The sequence below is a fragment of the Staurois parvus genome, unplaced genomic scaffold, assembly GCF_062004578.1.
Source record: "Staurois parvus isolate SC_StPar_1 unplaced genomic scaffold, SC_StPar_1.0 ptg000091l, whole genome shotgun sequence".
NCBI classification, from domain to species: Eukaryota; Metazoa; Chordata; class Amphibia; order Anura; family Ranidae; genus Staurois; species Staurois parvus.
Genome location: NW_028317887.1, coordinates 6,934,166 through 6,960,465, shown reverse-complemented (window position 1 = coordinate 6,960,465; position 26,300 = coordinate 6,934,166). Strand labels below are relative to the sequence as shown.

The 26,300-nt window shown below is 41.9% G+C and overlaps 1 protein-coding gene across 1 annotated transcript in view; it reads left to right on the top strand.

Moving 5' to 3' along the window:
• The window catches only part of TEX15 (testis expressed 15, meiosis and synapsis associated), an 88,017-nt gene that overhangs the window by 47,690 nt on the left and 14,027 nt on the right, over positions 1 to 26,300 (top strand). The window contains exon 6 of the mRNA XM_089670600.1: positions 14,272 to 20,414. Within this exon, the coding sequence (XP_089526726.1) occupies positions 14,272 to 20,414 (6,143 nt within the window). The remainder of the gene's footprint in view (positions 1 to 14,271; positions 20,415 to 26,300) is intronic.

Here is a 26,300-nt window from a genome sequence, read left to right as displayed (position 1 = left end):
ATCATGCTTTTGGTGCTGCTATTTTGTGTTGATGCCCTAAAGAATGTACTTTGTCAGGTTTCAAGGGTGACTTTACTCTGCATATGTGCAGAATTTCGTGGTTAAAAACTTGGTCTGTTGAGCCTGCTTGCAAAAGGCGTCTTTTATTTATTTATTTTTAAATTCTTTTTATTGTTTTATAAAAGATAGGTCACAAAACAGAGTCTTGGGGCATACCCCAGCTCGGTAAAATACAACACAATTAAACATTTGCTGTACAACTAAACAATTAAGTACAATCGTGCTCAGTACCAATGGAAGGAATGTTTGCTGGATAAATCAAGGAACAGCTACTCCAGGTATTATAACAGGAGAACACCCTTCCTCCCCTGCACTGTACAGGTGTGATCACCTTCCTCGGTCAGTGTGAACTCCAGGAGCCCGGTATATTCAAAAGATTAGTACCTTTGTAGTCCACCAGTTGGGGGGCAGCTCTGATTGGGGGTGTATAGGAGCCATTGGTAGTATCAGAATTGACCCAAAGATCCCAGACCTTATTAAACTTACTAGGGAACCCACAAGATTGGTTTGTAGCTTTATAAAGCGGAACAGTGGAATTGATCAGATCAAAGCCTTCCAGAAATCCAGGGTAGGGGCCTGGTCAGACTTCCACTTCAGTACAATGGCCTTCCTAGCATAGCATAGCATGAGCCCGAGGAAGGTTCTGGTGGCCTGTGTCCATGCCACTGGGTTCACCAGACCCAGTATGCATGTTTCTAACGTCAATGGAATGGGAATCACGTTGGAGAAAATATAAAGTTTGTAACCTCAGTCCAGAAGCTAGATATAACAGGACAAGTCCAAAATATATGCAGATAGTCAGCCAGATTAGTGACACATCTCCAACACTGAGCAGAGACTTCAGGGTATATTTTATGTAATCTTTTGTGGTGTAAGTAAATTCTATGAAGGATTTTTTTTTTTTTTTTATAATTTAAATATTTATTGATTTTCATTTTAAATACTTTTCAACATCATGATATACAAACATATAAATATATCTATACACCATAGTATCCAACATTTCTACTTTATTTACTTTATTCCAAATTTCTCCCCCCCCTCCACCACCCTCTCCCAAATCCCATCTTCCTACTTTTCCTTTTCTCTGCATCATTTTATCTCAGCAAGTGCAGTTTTCCTATTATTTTCTTTAATCTTTCCTATATTTCGTATATAACTTAGCTTTTTCCCAATTCTCCCATTTCCTATTATAAATCTCCATCCTATCTTCCTGGACATGGCACAACCTTTCCATCTTTTTAATCTGCTCAACTTCTTCTACCCAGTCTTCTACCCTCGGTACTTCTATTTGCTTCCAAAACCTGGGTATCAGAGCTTTTGCAGCATTAATGTAGCACCATATCCCTGATTTTTTATATTTATTGACTGATATGTCCATGTTATGTAAAATACACACTTCTGGGTCTAATCCAATATCTATTTCTGTTATTTTCCTTATCAAGTGGGTTATTGTCTTCCAGTATAACTGAATTTTTGGGCAACCCCACCATATGTGATATGTTGTACCCATTTCACCACATCCCCTCCAGCACCACGGTGAACTCTCTTTGCACATCTTATTTTCAACAATTGGTGTAATGTGCCATCTTGTCAAACACTTATAGTTCATCTCTACTTCTCTCATAGAGATGTTTTCGTGGGTTAATCTATATATTCTCCTCTGCTTCTCCTCATCTATCACACTTCCCATGTCAGTTTCCCATTTTATTATATATGTTGGCTTTGTATTTATATCTAGTTCTGTGAGTATTTTATATACCTTAGCAATCCCGTGTTTCCCGTCACCTTGTGTGCCCAAAACCTTTTCAAACAAGTTCCAATTGTCTCTTGTCCTTAAAGGTTTTGGCAAGCTTCCAACAAAACTCTTCAATTGAAAATACCGCCACTTGTCTAATTTAGTGAAAATCTCACCCTCTTTTTTTTTCAATTCCTCAAATGATCCTATTTTATCCCCCACCAAAATATCTCTTAATTGAACCTCTTCCTTTTTAAACCACCTACCTCCTATTTCTTCTCTACCAGGGGGGAAAAACTCCGTGTTTTTTAGTGAAATTAGTGTTGAATTAAAAGACCATTTCAAACTTTTGTGTAAGTTATCCCAAATTTTTAAAACATTCAAAGTGTATGTATTTACATTATCATTTAGGCCCCTATACTGTGTTGGTATCCATATCACTTTACCCAAATCTATTCCACTAAGTTCATTCTCTATCCTCACCCAACTTTTTTTATAGTTCTGTATCCAGTCTATAGTTCTAGCCAATATTACAGCTTTATAGTATCTTTTAAAATCTGGAAGCCCTAAACCACCTCTTTCTTTCCTCCTACTCAACAACTCATATGACAATCTTGGTTTTTTATTCCTCCATATGTATTTTGTTATCAGTTTCTTAATTAACTTAAAAAAGTTAGGGAGCTGAGCTCCTCAATGTAGACTACAGAGGGCGGAGCCTGAGTATGGCGGCGGAGGAGAGCTCAATGTAGGAGCTCTCGGACGGAGCTCCATGTCCTGACCTCCCCAGGTCCCCTGTGATCCCCCCGAGATATGTAGATAGCCTGGTGGCTTGCCTCTTACCCTGGCCTGACGGCTCCCCGGGACGGAAAGCGGAGGTGTGCGGGGGGAGAGTGGAGAGTGGCTGGTGAATAGCGGTGAGAGAGCGGTTGGATGCTGGGAAGTCGGCGCGAGCACGTGACCGACCGCAAAGCACGCCTGGGAGTTCGGGAAGCCGGCCGGCCGGCGTTCTGCGGTGAGAGAGCAGAAAGGTCCTGTCGGCTGGGGATCGGTGCATTCTCCCTCTATTCCCCTGAGACCCCCAGGGCATAAAGCAAGATAAGAAGATATTCACTGAGCCCTGGTAAACTGAAGATCAAAGAGACTCTGGAGGGTCCCCCCCCCCCCTTCTCCTTGAATAAAGACCCTATGTGACCTGAAGGAGAGAGCAAACAGCGGGGCCACTGGAGGAAACATACGAGGAGGGTGAGTGACTTTAAGTTGAAATCTTCTATACCCTAACTGTGATGCATTACATGGCTCCCTAAAGGGTAGCAGGGGGTAAGTGAAAGGGGGGACCCCGGCGACTGCAAAAAAGGTGGAAAAGATTTGAGGACAGAACAGCCCAAAAAGACCAGCCGGGGAATAGTGCAGAGACTAGTATACAAGACCTTTGATTCTCTATCCCCCCTAAATCCAGGAATTTTAAAATAGAAGAGCAAAGAACAAAAGTTACAGAGAAAATGAAAAATAAAAGTGTAAAAGGAAGTGGGCTTAAAGGGTCCCAGACTGGTACAATTAAAAAATATACCTCCCAAGGAAACGTAACCCCAGAAAGATCCCAGAATAGGACTGAAAGAGGAGAAGCTGATTTCAGCATGGAAAATAGCCCTAGAGTATCATTAGGCCTGGACACCAGCAATCAGCAAGCATTAGGAAATACAGAGACGGAAAAAGATCTACAAATACCTAATAAAAAAGAAATGGCAGAAATGTTTAAAGAACTGGAGAAAACAATAAAACAAGAAATGGTAAATATCCGAAGTGACCTAGGACACCTGCTGGTGAGAGTGGAGGAAACGGAGGAGAAAGTTAAAAATCAGACCCAGGCTATCTCTGAGCTTGAAAAAGTAATAATTAGCATAGGGAAAGCCCAAGAAAAATTGAAATATAAAGCTGAGATACAAGAAAATAGAGACAGGAGGAGAAACATCATGATACGTGGGGCCCCAGAGAACTCTAAGGGAGAAAACCTGCAAGAAGTGGTTTGTAAAATATTAAATATTATAACAGACAGCACTGAAATGGAAAAGTCTAAAATAGAAGGAATTTTCAGAAAAGGAAACATCCAGAGATACCTGGGGAAAGAAAACCCGAGAGACATTATAGTTAAATTTTATGAGTTTCGAGATAAAGAAAAAATTTGGAAGAAGATCAAAGGGAAACCAGCTATTAAGTATGAAGGTGGCGACATACAGATATATGCGGACTTGGCCCCAGAGACTCTGTGGAGAAGGAGAACTTTGAGGCCCCTATTGGAAAGGTTAAAAGAATATAATGTGCAATACAGATGGGGGTCTCCTGAATGTTTAATAGGATGGAAAAACGGGGTTACGGCGCACCTCAGGTTCCCAGAAGATCTGAAACATTTTTGTGACAGTTTAAAAATACAAAGAATGGAGATTCCAGGCTGGGAAGAAGATCAATGGGAATTTAGAATGAAGAGAAAAGAGGATTGGCAACTTGTGGGGGGGAGGGGGCGGGGGGAGAGGGGGAGGGGGAGAGAGGTGGTGGAGGGAAGATAAGGCTGGTTTTTTTTTTTTTTTTTTTTTTTTTTTTTTTTTTTTTGGTCTTTCCTCTACACTGGTCAGCCCTCACCCTACTGCCCCTGCCTTACGGTGCTGGAGATGAACCTAGGAGGGACCAGGGGAGCTACGAGGAGGTCGGACAAGGGGAAGGTCGTCCATGCCCAGAGTTTTTAGCCCAAGGACTAGATCAAAAGTGGAAGTTTCTTCTATGAAGGATTTTAAACTGTATTAACCGACCTCTGATAGAGATTAGTTGAAGGAGAGGGTACTCCCACATATCTTCCCAATCCTCACTGTTCAGACCTGGCATCTCCACATGCCACCGGTCATGGAGTTTTTCCAACCCATGATGAATCGAAGACAGAAGGGAATTTTGTGAATGTTTGACAGTGGTTTGGTCAAGGAGTTGTCTCGCAGAAGCGATTCCATATCCTCAGTTGTAAGATGCAATCGGGAAGTGCCAAATTGTGACCGGTATGAGCGTTAAAGTTGCAAGAACCTGAAAAAGGAGTAAGGGAGTGCAGAGTGCTGTTTCAACTCGTCAAATGTCATAAGATAGCCCCCAGAACAAATCTGGCTAAGTGTTTTAATACCCTTGGAAGCCCATAAGGAAGGGTCTAGGATGGAGTAGAATTCTGGAGGTACACCATAAGGGGGTATGTGAGGACCAAGTATTAGGGGAGGAAGAATGTTTGAATACTACTAATTGCCATGCCCACTGCGCTGCCCTCATAGACAGCAATATATCGGGAAAGGCGGCACATAGACCCCTATACAGAAGGTTACGCAGGGATTCGTAGGAGCCTGAGTTTGCTGCTTCCAGCACCACTGCTGCGTTGGTTTAATCTGACAGAAGCCAATTGTGCGCATGGTTCAATAGGGCCGCTAAGAAGTAATTGTACAAATCAGGACATGCCAGACCTCCTTGGATCCACACGATATCGCCCTGGTGTCTTTTATGTTTGCCTTTCTTTGGCAAACACATGTTTGGTGAATGGAAATTACTGAGGGGAAAGTACTTTCTCCCCACAAAAAAAAAACAGCCTAAGCCTACTATTACTGCATCTACTACCTCTTCTAACTGAAGGGGGTACTTTTGCTTCATCCAGGAATTTATCTGTAAGCCAAAGGGGGGTCCACCACTCTATTGCAAGCCGTGGATCCCAAAACTTTTCAAGCCTACCCAGAAGCCCTCCTGACTCTCCAGAGTGAGAGGATATCTATTGGCATCAAATCTGTCTGGATCAGAGGCATCACAGACTTTTGGGTCCAATTTGTTGTTTCCAGGGGTCACAAAACAGAATTTCTATCCCTGCCCCCCTTTCGATTCCTACCTTCCAATCTGTCAGTTTCACCTCAAAGACAGACTGATTTGTGGGCCACCATGAGCCTTCTTTAGGCACAAGGAGTGGTAATCCCAGTTCCTACAGAGAAGAGGTTCAAAGTGTTTTATTCAAATCTACCCACAGTCCCAAAACTGAATGGAGGCATCCAAAATCCCTAAACAGATATCTATGTTCCCAAATTCTGCATTAAGTCTGTAAGAACTGTCAACGTTTCTCTCAGAGCAAGGCAATTTCTGGCATTAGTGAACACCCAAGATACCTATTTACACTTTTCCATCTTTCCCACACACCAATGCTTTCTACACTTTGCTGTGGGAGGCCAACACTTTCAGTTGGTTGCCCTGTCAATTGGGCTGTCCTCTGCACCAAGAATCTTCACAAAAATGCTTGCTGTGCCCCTGGTAGTGCTCAATTCTCAGTGTATTCAGGTCACAGAATACCTAGATGACCTTTTGCTAAAAGATTTCTCAGCCATAGTCCTTTCTTCCAACAACCAGAAGTCAGTCCAGTTCCTTTAAATTTTCAGGTGACTGGTCTGCCATCCAGCCTTCCCATCACCTGGAGTGTCCTAGGAGGATGGACTTTTTCTACAGTTCTGCTGAATTGAAACTGATTTATTGCCAGTGCCTTTTTTCTTCTCTGCTTTTTTCCTCAATAATGAATGTTCTTTACATCTCTGCTGAAGCTTTGTGTCAAGGTCCTACCTTTCCTCAGAGATTGTGTTGCTCCATGTGCTGGCATCCATCTTAAGTTCCTGCAAAGCATGGTGGGAGCCTTTATGCTTTCAGGCCTCTGCAACTCCTCCTCCAGAAGGGTGTGGCTGATCACATTTAAGCCTGCTGTCTGCAGTTGCTCTTTGCATTCGTGTCCTGTATGTTCCTTTGCAGCAAGCTCTTGTTCTGTTCTCGTTGCTCTCTTGGTAACCAACTCAGCTTGGACAAGACTATTCTCTGCTTTATCCCATTACCTGACCTCCCGTTGCTGAACCCGGCCCGTGACCTGAGTATTCTTGTCTACTGTCTTTTACTGTTTGCTCCGTTGTTATCGACCCGGCCTGTCCGACCACGCTATACGTTTTCCATCTGGCTCCCACCAGCTGTACGCCATTGGCGGCAGTCGTTACCGCAGCTGGGGTTAGTCGGGGGCTGCGACCTGGTCTCAGGCTGCGTCACGTCCATCCCCACCATCAGGGGCCCTGGTGAAGGGCGGCCTGGGGCTTAGACTCCGTGCCCTGAGGGACTCTGGTCTGTGAGTAGCGGCTGTCATCAGTCGCTGCGTGACCTTACCATTAGGATTGCCTGTCCATTCCACTGCTCCTGCCCTGACACTTTGTCTCTTTGATTACAGCTTGCTGCCGCAGTCATTCTCCGTCTGACTTTTGAAGTAGCACATCCGGACCCACGCGGGGATAGTGTCAGGGATGCGGGTGTGACCAGAGATGTGTGTACTGACACAGGGAAACACAGGCTCCAGATATGGTATAAACAAGACAATTTATTAAGACTAACAATACAAATATAAACGCAGTGCACCAAACCCCAAGCTAACACAAATACATACAACAAGGTGAAACAAACCCAAACCTAAACTGGTATAGATACACAGGTACATACACATATAGAGCACAACGTAGTCAGGCAGGCCGGGTTGATGACTATCGGGCAGGTAGGTACAGGAGGAGCAGGCGGAGAGAATGGTCAGGGTCACAAGCCAGGGATCAAACAGGAGAAGTCAGCAGAGGTCAGGATCAGGCAGGGTCGGCAACAAGTCAGGCAGGAACAGGAACAGGAATGCAGGTTACAAGGTACAGGGGCCCATAGAAAAACACACACCAAGGCACAGACTGCAGGTCTGGCCATCCCTTAAATACACCTGCAATCAGCCCCAGGTGATGGCTAATTGCCGAAGTGAACCTCTGGTTGTTGAGAGCACCCGCTGGCCAGCCCTGGTACTGCAGCCCACAAGGCAGGTGAGTCCCACCACTATTGGCAAGTCCATTCCTGACAGCCTGGAAATGACCTTCTGGCACTGGGTTCTGCATAAATTGTTTCCAGGTTCCATTCTGGTAAAAGCTAGTTGCAGAGCTCTTTCCAGGTTCTAAGCATTGCCTTTGCGCTTTCCCTGTCTTTTTACACTCACTTTTTAGGCCAGTTGGGCTAAGCATAGGAAACTACCTTAATTACTTATGTGCCTTTATTCTCAGTTCCCAGCTGTTTTGCCATGAAGGGGGTTAATGCTATGGAACTGAGTGTTGCTCTCATCCACTGGATGGTGTGGTACATGTACATTCCTGCAATAAATAAAGGAAACAGCAGAGGGTGCTGAATAAGTGCAGTATATAGGAAAAGACTTTATTAAAAATAACAAGTGGCAGCTCACAAGGTGCATAAGGATAAGAACATGTCATCTACGCAGTGGGGTTAGCTGTTAAGCCTCAGTGTGTCTTCAGAAGCAAGGAAGCAGAAGCCACTGTCAGGAGCTGTGAATTCCTGCACTCTGTCCTGTGGTTTCTATATTAGAATGTGGCCTTAGGAACTTGTGAGCCATCACAGAGACTGATTGATTCTGGGTCATTCCAATCCTGATGAGCCTGTTCCTGAGGTCTACTACTATTACTCCCAAATTAAAGGAGATAGTTATATTGTAAAGCGCTGAGCAAACTGTTGGCTTTATATAAATCCTGTATAATAATAATAATAATAGTTTTGGTTGTTTTTGATGCAGCGCACAGCACTTTAAAACTAGAGGACCAGCCTGTTGTTTCCACCAGTGTTGTTTCCAGCTTGGGGTCACTTAAAACTTCCAAGGTTCCAAAAGAATTTTCAATTGCTCTTGCACTTTTCCAGCTGTTTTTCTCTGGAGATTGGAAACATCCTTACAGGTTCTTTGCGCTCCCTAAACGCTTACTTGTCTTATATATAAATCTGCAGATTTAAGCTGTGATAGTTTGCTAGTAGCTTCTCATCTCATTTCTCGCAGGTGTCTCATGTCAGTATATACAGTATGCGTAGGGTTCTGGCTAAAGTGCCAGACTGCAGAATCGTTTGTGTAAAAGCATTTGATCTGCATGGCCTTTGAAAGGAAATACCTCTTCAGACCAGCTTAACAACATCATCAATGATGCTACTTATGGCAAGAGAATCTATATTCTCCTGCAAAGGAATCCTGAGGAACAGACTACAGTCTTCCCTTTCTTTAACTGTTAAGAAACATCCATTTTGTTTCCACACTCCCTTGACTCCCACATTGAGACCCACCAAAGCTGACTCCACATTCACCTTAAAGCTTTTATAAAGGGGGCACCTCCACTTTTTAGAGTGGGGGAATATTTTTGTTAACCTTTGTGGATGTTTTCCCAGCTAGCATCTCAGACGCTTGGGTGCAGGAAGTGGTATCTCAGGGCTACAAACTGGAGTTTCAGTTCCTGCTCCCTCCTCAGTTTCTTACCTCCAACCTTCCTGTATCACTGCCCAGATTAACAGATCTCCATTGAGCCTTTTTGGTTCTTCTGGATCAAATTATCATTGCCCCAGGTCATATAGGAGAACGATTCCAGGGTTTTTACACCAGCCTGTTCACTGTTCCCAAGTCCGAGGCTAAAATTTCTGCATGTAATCTACCAACTTTGGTATCACTTTTCCCAGGGAAACTTTCTGGCTTCTGTGGACATCAAAAATGACACGTCCCCATCTTTCTATTGCATCAGTGATTCCTTTACTTTGCTGTGGTATTGCTGGTCTATCGGTTTAGATCTCTGTCCTTCAGTCTCACATCTACAACTTGAGTATTCACCAAGTTGCTGCCCCTCATACTAGCCCTGCTGTGCTGTCTTGGAATCCTCATTGTATTGTATTGCTGTTTAGATGATTTTTCCAACAACCGACTCATTGCTTGGAAATCTGATTCTAACTCTGAACATGCAAAAATCCTGATGCTCTGGACTCAAGCTCTTCAGTCCAGGAGCCATCTGACTCTCCTCTTCTGCACGAGGCCCTAGGTATAAAGGTAGGTTTATTTGAGGCAGTCCCAGTTTTACTCCAGACCTCTACAACACAACATTCTGTGTTGAGGAAAGTCAGTCTGGTCTTTATGCTGACCAATTTGCCTGTCACCGAGGACACACAGAGTTGTCCCTGGTCTGGTGGCTTAGGAATCTGGCTCTGGGGTTGGGGATGTCCTTCCTTCCCTGGATCCCTAATTTGGCCACCAGCCTGTTGGGATGGTGTAAGGTACTTGTTGTAAGGTATAGTTCAAAGTGGAGCTTTGGCTGGGGGTTGAGGCGTTAGTGTAGTCAGGCAGGCCAGGTGAGCAACAAATTTTGACGGCAAGGTACAAAGTCAGAATCCAGAAGTGTGGCCAGAGGCAGGCAGGGTCATACACAGATTGACAGAGTAATGTAGAATCGTCAGACAAAGAGAGTAATCCAGGAATCAGGCAAAGGTCAAAGTCCAGAAGTTCTGTAGTTCAGCAGTATAGCACACCCAGGGAAACGGATCTAACAAACGGGCACAGATCACAGGACGTTTTGCTATTTAGAAGCAGAGCTGATTAGAGATTGACTGCAGCTAGAAGGCAGGTGGAGCTAAAGAGTCCCGGGGTATTAACACCAAGCAGTGTATATACTGCAGAGCCTTGGACCCACCGGTGACAGAGTGGACAGAGCTGCAGCACAGAACCAGAAGGTCCCCAGGTTCAAAACCAGACAGTCACATGACAGATGGGGAGAATTTCTGGGCACCCTGTTGGTGTAGGGAACTTGGTTGTTGGAGGAGTCTCCTCTCCCAATCATTATCTTGGAACTTCAGGTGATTTGCTTATCTATACAGCATTAGACCATCCTCCTGAGGGGTTATTTTATCAGGACTCAATCATCAGGGAGGAACCACAAGCCTCACCATGGCAGAGAGGTAAATTGGCTCCTGCGCTGGACAGAATTTAATGTTCCAGTCTTGTCAGCCTTGTACATTCCAGGCATAGACAGTTAACAGGCAGACTTCTTTAGCCGGCAGCTCTGGAACCTGGGGAAGCATTTGCTACATCTGGAAGTGTTCCAGGACTTGTGTCGCAGGTGGGGAATGCTGGATGTAGACCTCCTGGCCTCCAGCTTTGGTAACAGATTGGGAGGGTTTTCTTTTTAAATACAGGGTTCTTCTAATGAACGCTGTGGATGGTCTAGTGGCTTTGTGAGATCCGTTTGTGAGAGCCCTGATATATGCCTTTCCAGAAATGCCTTCCTCACCTGCTTTGCAGTATCGAGTTGAAAGGCATTCCAGCAATTGTCATTGCCCCAGACTGGCCAAGGCAGATGTGGTATGCTGACCTAGTAAGACTTCTGTCATATGCCTAATGGGTTCAACTGGATTGTTGGGAATTTTCTGTCCCAAGGACAAATTTGCCATCCTGTTTCTCAGTCGCTGGCTTTAACAGCTTGACTGTTGAAGTCCAGGCTCTAAAGGAAAGTGACATCTCTGAATCTGTGATTCCTGCAATGCTATAGGCCAGGGAGTCTACGTCCTGCAGAGCTTGTTATCAGACACATACCGTATTTTCCGGCGTATAAGACGACTGGGCGTATAAGACGACCCCCTACTTTTCCTGTTAAAATATAGGGTTTGGGCTATACTCGCCGTTTAAGACTACCCCTCTTCCAACACACACCAAATAAAAATGAAAAAACATCAGATTTGATTTCAATATGGTATGCTATTTCAGTATGGTATTCCAATGATGGGGTGCTATTCCTCCCACTGACACCAATGATGAGGCACTACTCCTCCCACTGACACCAATGATGGGGCACTATTTCATCCACTGACACCAATGATGGGGCACTATTCCTCCCACTAACACCAATGATGGGACACTATTCCTCCCACTGACACCAATGATGGTGCCCCATCATTAGTGTCAGTGTGTGAGGAATAGTGCCCCATCATTAGTCAGTGGGAGGAATAGTGCCCCATCAATCGTCAGTGGGAGGAATAGTGCCCCATCATTGGTGTCAGTGGGAAGAATAGTGTCCCATCATTAGTGTCAGTGGGAGGAATAGTGTCCCATCATTGGTGTCAGTGGGAGGAATAGTGCTCCATCACTGGTGTCAGTGGGAGGAATAGTGCCCCATCATTGGTGTCAGTGGGAAGAATCGTGCCCCATCATTGGTGTCAGTGGGAAGAATCGTGCCCCATCATTGGTGTCAGTGGGAGGAATAGTGTCCCATCATTGGTGTCAGTGGGAGGAATAGTGCTCCATCATTGGTGTCAGTGGGAAGAATCGTGCCCCATCATTGGTGTCAGTGGGAGGAATAGTGTCCCATCATTGGTGTCAGTGGGAGGAATAGCGCTCCATCATTGGTGTCAGTGGGAGGAATAGCGCCCCATCATTGGTATCAGTGGCAGGAATAGCGCCCCATCATTGGTATCAGTGGCAGGAATAGTGCCCCATCATTGGTGTCAGTGGGAGGAATTGCGCCCCATCATTGGTGTCAGTGGGAGGAATTGCACCCCATCATTGGTGTCAGTGGGGAGAATAGTGCCCCATCATTGGTGTCAGTGGGGAGGAGGAATAGTGCCCCATCATTGGTATCAGTGGGGAGAACAGTGCCTCATCGTTGGTGTCAGTGGGGGAGGAACAGTGCCTCATCGTTGGTGTCAGTGGGGGAGGAACAGTGCCTCATCGTTGGTGTCAGTGGGGGAGGAACAGTGCCTCATCGTTGGTGTCAGTGGGGAGGAGGAACAGTGCCTCATCGTTGGTGTCAGTGGGGGGAGGAACAGTGCCTCATCGTTAGTGTCAGTGGTTAAGAGGAGTGGCTGCTCCATCTTCCAGTGCGGCCGCTCGATTTTTGCGGGGCCGCTCGGCTCCGCCTCCTCACCGGTGATTGGTCGCCTGTGTGCCTTTCCAGTTCTGGCGCCCAATCACCGGTGAGGAGGCGGAGCCGAGTGGCCGCGTGACCATCGAGCGGCCGAACTGAAAGAAGGAGCAGCCGCGCTTCCTGGACCGGATCGTCGTGGGACCGGAGCCAGGTAAGGTACAGCAGCCCCTCTGCCCACCCCTGTACTTGGTGTCCGTTGGAGGGGGGGCAGCGCCGCGCCGCCCCTTGAAAAAGTGCCGCCCTGACACCGGCTCGCACCGGCGTATAAGACGACCCCCGACTTTTCAGAAGATTTTCAGGGGTTGAAAAGTCGTCTTATAATCCGGAAAATACGGTACTTTACTTGGTGTGACTTTTGGGGCATCGGCCTCAGGAGTTTCTCTGTGGAACAAATTCTGTCCTTCCTGTACCTGGTCTGAACCAGTATCTGACTCTTAGCAATATATGGGGTCATGTTTATGACCTTTCCATTCTGTTTCAGAGAAAACTGGGCTCTAATGGTGGTGTTTCTTGTAGCCATCACCTTTGAGAAATGAGGTTCTGAACTGGTGGTCTTATCCTGCAGGAAACCATTTTTGTTTTTTTACAGAGACAAGGTGCTGTTGAGGCTTACGACTTTCTTCTTGCTTAAAGTAGATTATGTCTTTTACCTCAACCAGGACATTGTTCTTTCCACCCACTTTTCATCTAGTCTGTTCCCTAGCCACTGCTTCTTTCAGGAAGACTGATTACCATATTGTAATTTTGGATGGACCCTGTAAAGTAGGGGTGTCAAACTGGCAGCCCCCCACCTGTTGCAAAACTACAAGTCCCATCATGCCTTTGCCTTTGGGAGTCAACTGTTAATCTTGCAATACCTCATGGGACTTGTAGTTTTGTAATAGCTGGAGGGCCGCCAGTTTGACACCCGTGCTGTAGGGGTACACCAGCTTCTGATTCCAGCTTCTGACTCCACCATCATTAGGTGACTCTGGCAGACCATCATCTAAGCTTATGGCTTCAAGGATTGGGTTTCACCCTTCCCTGTCAAATCTCACTGTACTGTGAGTGCTTCTTAGGCTTTTCAGCATCAATTAACTGTTTTCTAGGTTTGCTAGATTGCCACCTGGCCTTTTTTTTATATTCTACCATGTTCATCCTCATTTGATGCCAGCTTTGGATGTAAGATCATTCAGGCAACTCTTTAAGCTACAGACAGTTCTTAGTTCTCTGTTGGTTTCTTGGGCCTGTCAGGTTTTGTTTGCTGTGTTGCCTACTCCTCATTAGGCCTGCTTTTGGATGTTCTGAAGGTGAAACAATTCCTTTATTCCTCAGTGGACAAGAGAGAATGTATAATTTTTCTATTCATCTTAAAATCTTTTTCTTTTAGTCCATTGAGTTACATGGGTCTCACTTCCCTGTGTTTATGATAATACTATTGGTAATGCTTTGCTACAAAACTGAGGCATGCTTAAATTAGGATGGGTTATCCTGGACCAGCCTACAGTTTTTTTGTTTGTATGCCAGTGTCTAATTCCCCTGTAAATTAAAGACTTCCTGTGTCCCTCAATGTAAGTAACGGATTTTACGGCGAGCACAAAAAAATATATATATTTTTTTATTTTTCATAGTTTTATTGTATTTACTTAAACATTTTATTTTATGCTGCATGTGCTCAAAATATTGATCATTACTGATGATATTCTTGTTTTCTAGGAAGTGATGCCTTGGCAAATTGCACAGTGGCCCAAAGGATAGGGAAAGGCAAAGATGCTACAGTTATATTTCACAGTGTTCGTACACCAGCGACCAAACCTTCTCTAAGAGAGATTTCTCAAAACAGTAGCTTACAAAATGAAGTCCAAAATTTGCCTGTTTTAAACAGGCATCATGTACCTACACCTGTGTTTCAGAACCAGATTTCTCTTCCAAACTTTAGCACGCCCTTTAATAATTTTTGTATGTCTTTAGAGAGTCTAATCTCATCTTCTATGGTGATTTCATCAAATAGTATTAAAGATCCTAGACTTCTAAAAAGGCTTGAACAAGAAGTCACCGACCAATATCTTTTAGGACAGCAAAATCAAAAAGAACTTGTTTTGGAAAGTGAGGTGCCCAATGTAAAAGAAAAAGAGCCTAGCAAAGAGAATTTGGGCACCTTGGAAAACAGTATAGGAAAAACATTGCTATGCTTAAGCTTTGAAGAAATGCGCTTTTCAGATGAGAATTACATGAATGAGCAGGAAATTAGGAAAATGGATGAAAAAGACGACATAACGGCTGCTGATCAGCATCTTACAGAGCAACAAAAACAATCCAAATGTATTTTTAATACTGAAGTGTCTAACATTAAAGATGAAGATCTTATAAAAGAAAAAGAATACTGGGAAAGTCATGTAGGTAAAACCTCACTGTATTTATGTTTTGAGGAAGTACGTTTTTCTGATTGCAGTCGTAGTACGGTAAAAGAACCATTAATGAAGACAGAGAAAAAACAGTCATCATATTTGACTCTTACTGAAAATGTGGAAGATGCAGATGGTCAGTCTTTGCAATATCTATCCATGGGCGAGAAATCAAAACTTTCGGAAAAACTGTGTGTACATGCTATATCCCAAACACTGCATGACAGTCAGTTAGGCGTTACAAAAGATGAAGAGCCTGTGAGACTGCGTTCATCCCTGGAAAAAACAACTGTGCCTCCTGGAAGTGTTAATCAGTCCAAATACCCATCTAAAATAAATGACAAGAGCCATCTGCTTCAAAACAACTGTCAATTATTATCTTTGAGAATAAATAGGGGACAGACTGAAGACAATGATGGCTTGTCTTCAAAACAAAACCAGAAAGACACACTTCTGAAGGTTGTTCTAAGTGGCAGTAACAGCAATGAATGTTTGTCTTCAGAAAAACTGACTGAAGATGAGAGTGCTAAAGTTACGACTCAATCAGGGACTTTTCAAAATCATCGACACTCTGTCCGTGATGGGGACAAGAAAGCATGTTCTAATGGTACCAAAAGTAAGCCTGTCACAACTAAAGCACATCACATCAATAGAAGTGTATTTCAACCTGTAAAGATGTTTTTAGCATTAAGCAAAGAACAACTTGAGAAAGGTGCTCAGTCTGAAACCTTTATATCAAATCCTGATATGAAAGCTAAAAAGACTGCAGATCATACAGGTCCCCAAAAGCATCTATCTAATTCTCCATCCTGTCTTAATAAAAAATCTCCTAATGTTTCCAAGAAATGTTCAATGAAGAAATCCCCTGAAAAGAAAGTGCAAGAACAGCGTTTACACAAGAAAGAAAACGTTGAGTCCATCAAGACAGTGCCTGCTTCTTCACCTAAAAAAATGAAAGAGGGCAACAAACACAATGCTGCCAGCAACTTAACAAATGATCCTAATGTAAAATATGCATCTGAAAATTTCAGATTTTTCTCAGGTCCAAATCATAAAGACAATGACACAATTGAAAATGAACCCAATAGTAAAAAGAGTTTACTATGTTCAGGAATACATACTACCAAAGATAAAGAAGTTAAGAAAAATTCCGATATGGATTTAATTTCCAAAAACTTCTGTTGTAATGATTCATTTGAAATGCCACAGTCTGAAAAAACAAGAGTGCGCAATTCATTAATTGAAAAAAATAAATTTGGGGACATACAGCGCGATTTGCAGTGTATGATGGAGTCCATCAAGACAGTGCCTGCTTCTCCACCTAAAAAAATGAAAGAAGGTAACAAACACAATGCTGCCAGCAACTTAACAAATGATCTTAATGCAAAAAATGCGTCTGGAAACCCCAGAGTTTTCTCAGGTCCAAATCATAAAGACAATGACACAAATGAAAATGAACCCAATAGTAAAAAGAGTTTATTATGTTCAGGAATACATACTACCAAAGATAAAGAAGTTATGAAAAATTCTGATATGGATTTAATTTCCAAAAAATTCTGTTGTAATGATTCATTTGAAATGCCACAGTCTGAAAAAACAAGAGTGCGTAATTCATTAATTGAAAAAAATAAATTTGGGGACATACAGCGCGATTTGCAGTGTATGATGGAGTCCATCAAGACAGTGCCTGCTTCTCCACCTAAAAAAATTAAAGAGGGTAACAAGCACAATGCTGCCAGCAACTTAACAAATGATCTTAATGCAAAAAATGCGTCTGGAAACCCCAGAGTTTTCTCAGGTCCAAATCATAAAGACAATGACACACATGAAAATGAACCCAATAGTAAAAAGAATTTACTATGTACAGAAATACATACTACCAAAGATAAAGAGGCTAAGAAAAATTCTGATATGGATTTAATTTCCAAAAATTTCTCTTGTAATGATTCATTTGAAATGCCACAGTCTGAAAAAACAAGAGCGCGTAATTCATTAATTGAAAAAAATACATTTGGGGACATACAGCCCAATTTGCAGTGTATGGAAGAGTTGGAGAGCCGCATAGATTGGAAAGGTATTTTTGGAACACAGAAAGAGAAAGCAGAAGACATGACAGAGTTATGGAAACCTTCAAGAAAATTGAGAGAACCTAGTGGCTTAAGGATCTTTCCTGACATGGAAATTACCATTAAAAACACTCACTATATGTGTGTAGAACAGGATGTCAACAATTTTGTTGAAGTACATTCATCCATGACTCTAAAAGAAAAGGTAAACAAAAGTGCTAAAAAAGATGTTCTCTCAAATCTTCAGAAAACAAGTGATGTCTCAGAAACTGTAACTAAAAAAACATCTTCCATGTCGCAGGATTGCAAAGCTCCAGTTGGTAACACTCCTGAACGTCTGCCTCATAGTGCCAGAATGAGTGAAAGTGTCCATTTAGATGGAAAGCTAATAACTCAAAATCAGATTAAATCTGGGGCCATTAATTATAATAATTCCTCTTGCATCACAACTGGCAACAGTTTGTCTCATTCCAAAATTACAAAAAAGAAACTCAGCAGCACAAGGAGGCTTTCAGTAGTCATTAAAAGATCTGTTAGAAGAATGAACAAGTTCTCTCAGTCTGAAAAAAATATAAAGGTGGTTTTAGGATTGTTGTCAGGTGAGATTCCTCTGTGTAAGAGCAAGCGAATTTCTAAAAGACTAGACCGAGCTATTCTTCACCTAAGAAAAGCACACAAAAGAGTACAAAAATCCCTGCAGCTTGAAGCTAAGTCAGGAAGGAGATGTAATGTCATAGAGTCCTTGCAAGCCACAGGAAACTCTAGCCAAGAAAATCAACATAATACAAGCCGTAATACTTTTAAAATAAAAAGTCAGAATGGAAAAAGAATAGACACCAAAGGAAAACAAGCTGAAAGTGTGAAGGTAGAGTGTGGAGGCAAGCAATTGTTACAAATTCCACATTCTTTAAAGGTTTCTGTCTCTGATAAGCATCAGCAAAGGTCTGCCCCCGGAGACAGAAAATGTCTAAACCTGACAACTCAAGGACTTAATGGAAATTCTGCAAAAGATTCCTTATTGGCTGCAACTTCTCGCAATTCACCTTCACCCAAAAAATTGTCTCCATCGCCTCAATACAGAAACAGTGTAGGTATTGCTGCTTCTCCTATTGCTTGCATATCAGACATAGAGAATGCAATACCAGCTATTTCTTTTCCGAAATCTACAACTGAAAAGAAAGTGGCTTTCACAAAAAAAAGTCTAAAAGTTAAAAAAGATGGGAATGAGATAATCTGCACCAAGAAAATGTTATTGCATGCAAAGAAGTACCATTCATGCCATGCTGCAATTAAAACAGCTAAGAAAAAAACAGATTCAGCTTGTGAAAAAAATCAACGCAAAGGAAAAAAAAATAATCACAGTACATTAACCACAGCAAAAAATAATGAGGTGTCAAGATTGTTATTGGGAAAATTGTCGAAGATTTTGCAAAATGCAAGTGAGACAGACAGCTTAAAAAGTCTACAGGACTGCCGATCCTTGTGCAAAAAAATGCTTCCTGTTTTTATCAAGTCCTTTGAGAGAAAGCAGGAATGTACCTGGAAAGATGTAATAGTAGACAGGAAATTGTTGTTTTCCCACCATCTAAAAACCTGTTTTAGAAGTACCTTACTGCCACAGGCTGTTGAGTCTTTTCTTGAATTACAGATGATGGTAGAAACAACTGAGTTTATTGAGAATCGCATTCGTTTTATTGAAGGAAGGCCTACATTCCGCAGTCTCCTATGGTATGATGGATCGCTGTATAGGGAATTACTTGCAGGCGAAGCTGGCTATCAGCAACAGTCACACTTCTATACATCATTTCAAGAAAAACTGAATGACAGTGCAGTTACTACTTTGGAGAGCCTTTGTAGCAGACTGTCTGATTTTTTGAAGGAAATAGATGACAAGAACAGTTCCTACTATGTCTACTTGAAATATAATAGAGAACTGAAAGAATGTGAAGATGTTTTAAAGCATGATTTTGACTATTCCGCGTTTTCACTTTCCATACCTTTCAGCTGTGGAGCACATCTGGGAGACACAGTAGAAGATTTGGTGGCCTTGCAAAAAAGCACTTTGGAGCTAATAAGTAGATTTATTCAACTTCCTAAAGTAGAACCTGGAAAAAAGGAACATGCACTATGTCTTCTAGAAATTATCTCGGCTAAAATTGACTTTTTGAAGACCTCAGTGTCTAAAAGTATGAATTTGTCACTCTTTGGTATTCAGCACTTACTGTTTGATGCTGCAAAAATGATGGTTTTTAATGAAAAGAAAGCAATTGACAGCAACAAAAAGCTAGTCCTTACAAAAGAGATCATTGGTCAGATAAATAGCAGTGCTTTATCAAAGTTGTACGAAGTGTTTTGTGTCCCTGGTGAAGAACCTTGGGTGGCTTATGAGATAGATGAGTTGTGGAATAATAACCTAAATTCGCACAAAAGTCAATGTTCTCATAAGAATGGATTCATAGTTAGCAAGTTCATAGACCAAGCTCTACAAGCAGAACCTTGTTTGTTAGAACAAATGATTCTTGAATGCCAAAAGCACTTAGACTCCCAGATAAAAAACTTTCAGATCTTACAGGAATGTGATATAGAAAAATCCTTAATCAAAGATAACAATGTTAAGGAAATGACTCAAAGAAAAGACTCACTTACTACTCTGATAAAGACTGAAGCAGTTGAACCATATATTGAACTAGCAATGACATATGAAACCTTGCATTTTCTTAATTGTGTGGTGGCTACACAGAAAAAAAAAGAAACAAAAAGAGGATTACTGTGGTATGACACCTCTCTGTTATCTGACCTGGTTCAAATTCAACAAAGACTGGCCTCCTTTGTGACTGGAAACATGATGCCCAGTGCTATTGACACAATCGAAAGCAGAATAGTGGACATAAAATCAGAGCTAGAAGTCATCAGCAACTGCTCAGATTCAATGAATTACGCGTATGCGTTTCACATGATGACCGGGGAACTTTCAGAGCTTTCAGAACTAAAACAAATGGCTTTAAAACCCAACTCAACAATACATGGATACATTCACTTCTCCCCATGCGTTGTCTCATTACACTATGGAAGCTTATCCATGGAGTTGGACCATAATTACAGCCAGTTTTCAGATTTTCTTGAGATTCTAACATCTTCTCCTAAGAAGGATTTAGGAAAAATGGCCCATACGATGAAGATAATGAAGACGATTGAATTAGCAAAAGCTCTGAATGACAACAATTCATCGTTTGACTTAATTACATGTCAGATTCTGCAAAACAGAATGAAAAGTGATTGCATGGTAAACAAGACACCAAATGAAGGCAAAACCAAGATATTGAATGATCAATCTCACAGGAAAAGAAAATGTACATCTCCACAGGCTGTCTCTCCTCCTACGAAGAAGGTTAGTGTTATTGATGAGTTTTTGAATGTGTTTAGATTGATTTAAACATGAGACAGCATGAATAAAAAAGCTGAGAGTGTCTGGTACTGTCACCTATGCAGTATCAAATCTGCATTTTATTTATACCAGCAAATTTGTGCCAGGTTAGTGAAGACTGAAATGGTTTGGCCCTCTGCATTGCTGGCCAATCACAGTGTTTTATTTGGGCACTTAATATTTGGTTAGGGGGGCCATCTAACTAAAAATGATCAATGGGGGGGGCAGAGTGTAAAATGTGGGTTTTAGGCAGTTGACAGGGGTCTAAATAGAAAAGCATGAGTGAAAAGAGAAGCAGAATGACAGCTAAACATGGACTTGTAGGGAATAAAGGAAGCAGAATGGCAACAGGTTGTAGCCTTCATAAAGGAAGTGAAGCTGGTCATGGCATAGGGGGGGGGGAGAGAGAATAGCAACAGGTGACTCTGAAGCATAGGGAAAGTTAAAAACTTAAATGTCCTGTGAGCAACGTATCAAGGCTCAGAATCATGATGTTTTGTAAGCAGCTAGTCATAGTTATTTTTTGAGCACTCGCAAGAAACAGTCGGAGTATCCTCAGCAAAAACAGGAAGGTATAATCTCTTTTTAATACAGTGCTAATTCGTTTTTCTTTTCACATGGTTAGTTCACCTATACTCAAAAATACACTTTGTTATCCCATATGGACTTAACAGCACAGTGTGCTAAACATGCCTTCCAGCCAGGGTCAAAACTGCATCAAAAAGAAGCCTTCTTAAAAGAGGGGACGGTTCTTTCATGAATTATTGTAGAGATGGAACAGTCATTGGGACCAACTCCCCCTAATGCCATGGTAGGGAGTGCTGTCTTGTTCTTTTAGGCCACACATGCACAATGTATACTCCCTACTGTTGCAACCCCTGAGCTCCTCATACAGGAGAGAGTGTGCACTGTGAATGTGCAGCCCAAAACAGGACAGCACCCCCTCTGTGGCACTAGGGGACTCTGGTCCCAACGGTTGCTTCATCCATACAATGACACAAAACCTAGCCATCATCAGCTGTAGATTTAAGAAGATTTCTTTTTAATGCAGTTTTGGTCTACATTCTTTGAACTGAAATAGAGCCCTGCGTTGGGGTTAGGTTTAGCTCACAGTGCTGTTATACCAATTTGGGGCAGCACAGTGTACATTTTGGTAAAGGTGAATTTATCCTTTAATCTACATTCTAAATGTGCATGTAAAGCTCCTGTGATTAATTTCATTTCTTTGTTCATTTATTGATTTTGTTGTCTCTGTCCTATAATGCAGATTTTTCTTCACTTCTTGTCACTGAGACACAACAGGATTTAAGAGGAAACCTCTAAAGAAATCCCTTTGTAGGCAGTTGGGACCAAAACAGGTGTCCCTAAAGGAAGATTTCTCTATTTTTGTGACCACTATAAAGTTTTGGATTCCCCAACAACCTTTGTGTCTCATTAACAGTTATTAACAGGACATCTGCAGGAGAAATTTCCCCAACAGAGACAGCAATAAAACATGACAGCGGTTTTATGCCTTAGAGTACACAGGGATTAGAACACCTGACAGTTTTTTTTCCTGTATAATTCCTCTTTAGGGAGCTTCACCCTCCCTTTATAACCTATTTACCATTATCACTGATAGTGAAAGTGAAAGACAATCCCCAAATTTTGAGTTGCCACCACAACAGGAATAGAAGGGAATTCTTCCAATGGAGACACTACTTCTGGTGACCCTGGTGACAACCAGTAATTACTTCACTTGAGGGGAAAGGGGGTAGGGGGACTTCATTTGACTTCCTGTGTTGGCTATGGGACAGGAAGTGAAGGGAAATCTTCGCAATAGAACACAGATGGCAAAAAAAAACTGACGGACAACAACCCTTCGTTGCTCTATTCAAAATGAAAATTTTCAGGTATTTACCAAAATGTATTCAAGCTATAGTTATATAATGGATATGGGCTTAAAGTGCACACTCTCTGGTTTAATTTGAGGGTATGTACATCCAAATTGGAGTAATGGTTTAGGAATTACAGTTCTTAAGAGTAGCCATTCCCCCTTTTTCAAGGGACCAAAAATAATTGGACAATTAAATCAAAAGCTGTTTTATGACCAGCTGTGGGCTACTCCTTCCTTATTTCTTCATTAATTAAGCAGGTAAAAGGTCTGGAGTTGATTGTAAGTGTGGTATTTGCATTTGGACTCTGTTGCTGTGAATCTACATCATGCGTTCAAAGGAGATGTCCATGCAAGTGAAACAGGCCTTTGTAAGGCTTCAAAAAACAAAACAAATCCATCAGAGAGATAGCAGCAACATTAGGAGTGGCCAATCAACAGTTTGGTACATTCTGAAGAAAGAAGAACACACTGGTGAGCTCAGCAACATAAAAAGGCATGGATGTCCACGAAAGACAACAGTGGTGGATGATCACAGGTTCCTCTCTACAGTAAAGAAAAACCTATTCACAACATCCAGACAAGTGAAGGACACTCTCAAGGGGGTGGGCATCTCATTTTCAAAGTCTACAATCAAGAGAAGACTTCACGAGAGCAAATACAGAGGGTTCACCACAAGGTGAAAATCATTCATAAGCCTGAAGAATAGAAAAGCTAGATTAGACTTTGCCAAAAAACATCTAAAAAGCCAGACCAGTTCTGGGAAAGCATTCCTTGGATGGCTGAAACTAAGATTAATCTGTACCAGAATGACGGGAAGAAAAAAGTGTGGAGAAGACTTGGAACATTTTATAATCCAAAGCACACAACGTCTTCTGTAAAACATGGTGGAGGCAGTGTGATGGCATGGGCATGCATGGCTTCCAGTGGCACTGGGTCATTGGTGTTTATTGATGATAAGACAGAAGCAGCCAGATGAATTCTGCAGTGTTTAGAGATACAGTTGCAAGAAAAAGTATGTGAACCCCTTGGGATTACGTGGAGTTTTGCATGAATTGGGCATAAAATGTGCTCTGAACGTCATCTAAGTCACAACAATAGAAGAACACAGTCTGCTGAACATAATACTACACAAACATTAGATGTTGCCATGGTTTAATTGCACATAACATGTAAACATTCACAGTGCAGGGAGGAAAAAGTATGTGAACCTTTGATTTAATAACTGATTGACCCTCCTTTGGCAGGAATAACCTCAACCAAACGTTTCCTGTAGTTGCAGATCAGACCTGCACAATGATCTGGAGTAATTTTGGACCACTCCTCTTCACAAAATTGTTTCAGTGTAGAAATATTCTTGGGATGTCTGGTGTGAATCGCTCTCTTAAGGTCATGCCACAGCATTTCAATCGGGTTGAGGTCAGGACTCTGACTGGGCCACTCCAGAAGGCGTATTCTGTGCTGTGGCAGCCATTGTTTTGAAGAATTACTTGTATGCTTTGGGTCATTGTCCTGTTGCATCACCCATCCTCTGCGGAGCTTCAGTTGGCGGACAGATGGTCGTACGTTTTCCTGCAAAATGTCTTGATAAACTCTGGAATTCATTTTCCCATCAATGACAACAATCCGTCCAGGCCCTGAGGCAGCAAAGTAGCCCCAAACCATGATGCTCCCTCCGCCATGTTTTACAGTGGGGATGAGGTTTTGATGTTGGTGTGCTGTGCCTTTTTTTCTCCTCACATAGTGTTGTGTGTTCTTCCCAAACAACTCAATCTTGGTTTCATCTGTCCACAGTATATTTTGCCAGTAGTGCTGTGGAACATCCAGGTGCTCTTTTGCAAACTTCAAACGTGCTACAATATTCTTTTTGGACAGCAATGGCTTCCTCCGTGGTGTCCTCCCATGTACTCCATTCTTGTTTAATGTTTTCCTTATTGTAGATGTGTCAACAAAAATGTTAGCATGTGCCAGAGATTTCTGTAGGTCTTTAGCTGACACTCTGGTATTCTTCTTTACCTCATGCAGCATTCTGCGCTGTGCTCTTGCAGTCATTTTTACAGGACGACCATGCCTAGGGAGAGTAGCAACAGTGCTAAACTTTCTCCATTTGTAGACAGCCTGTCTTACCGTGGACACATGAACATCAAGGCTTTTGGAGATACTTTTGTAACCCTTTCCAGCTTCATGCAAGTCAACAATTCTTGATCATAGGTCTTCTGAGAGCTCTTTTCTGCGAGGCATGGTTCACATCAGAGAGTGCTTCTTGAAACCAGTAAACCCAAAACAGGTGTGTGTTTTTTAAGGGCAGGACAGCTTTCAGCAACACATCCAATATCATCACACTGATTGGAGTCAAGGTTGGTTCACTCCTGGCTCCAATTAGCTCTGGGAGAAGTCATTAAGCTAGGGACTCACATACTTTTTCCTCCCTGCACTGTGAATGTTTACATGTTATGTGCAATTAAACCATGGGAACATCTAATGTTTGTGTAGTATTATGTTCAGCAGACTGTGTTCTTCTATTGTTGTGACGTAGATGACGTTCAGAGCACATTTTATGCCCAATTCATGCAAAACTCCACGTAATCCCAAGGGGTTCACATACTTTTTCTTGCAACTGTATACTGTCAGCCCAGATTCAGCCAAATGCAGCAAAGTTGATGGGTCGGCGCTTCACAGTACAGATGGACAGTGATCCAAAACACATTGCAAAAGCAACCCAGGAGGTTTTAAAGGAAAAGAAGTGGAATATTCTGCAATGGTCGAGTCAGTCACCTGATCTCAACCCAGTTGAGCATGCATTTCACTTGCTGAAGGCAAAACTAAAGGCAGAAAGACCCACAAACAAAGAACAAACTGAAGACAGCTGCAGTTAGAGCCTGGCAAAGCTTCAGAAAGGAGGAAATCCAGTCTTTGGTAATGTCCATGGGTTCCAGACTTCAGGCAGTCATTGCCAGTAAAGGATTCTTTACAAAATATTAAAAATGAACATTTTATGTATGATTATATTCATTTGTCCAATTACATTTGAGCCCCTGAAAATGGATAGACTGTATTTAAAAATGTTTGCAGTTCCTAAAATTTGTACTTGATAGTCATGTTCAACCCCTTGAATTAAAGCTGAAAGTCTGCACTTCAAATTCATTTGGATTGTTTTGTTTTAATTTATTCTGGTGGCATACAGAGACAAAAGTATGAAAATTGTTCCTGTGGCCAAATATATATGGACCTAACTGTACATTTGGCTTTGAAAATATATTTATTTGTTGCCTTCTAAACATGGCTATAATACATAGTTTGTGACTAGTACTGTTCAAATGTAACAGCGATAATGTTAACAACGAGGATTACAAAACAGATTCTTTGTTACAAAAACTTTAAAAACACATCAAAAACAATCACGGCAAGAGCTATTACCACAAAGATTCTGCTCAACACCCTACTTATGAACACTCTTTATTAATAAATAACAAGTCTATTGTGGAAGCTGATCTAGATGGTGGGGCAAGGGGAGCACTCTTAAATTGGTTATTCTACTTCATCACGAATTGTGGTAAGCTTAACTACATTATAATGTTAGAGACATAAAAGTTACACATTATTAAGAAAAAAATAATTAATATGTTTTTAATGATTAAAAAAATAATGAAGCACTCCACTCTATATAATGTGCAATATTTCAAAACTAAAAACAAATACCAAATCACTAACCCCCTAAAAAAATTGTGAAAGAATTCTGTACATGTGTATAATGAATGCCATTATATATACATCACATGTTTGTATAATATCACTTGACATGCCAAAAAAGAATACAGGTGCTCTTATCAAGAGGAGACAACATATTGCCTCCTCACTGCCTGTTAAACCCCCTCTGAAAAGTGATCCACTGCAGATTGGCAAGGACTTCTACATGTGAGAACAAGCCCGCACTGTATAGCCTATTGGGAGTAGTAGCTCAGCCAATATGTACTAAA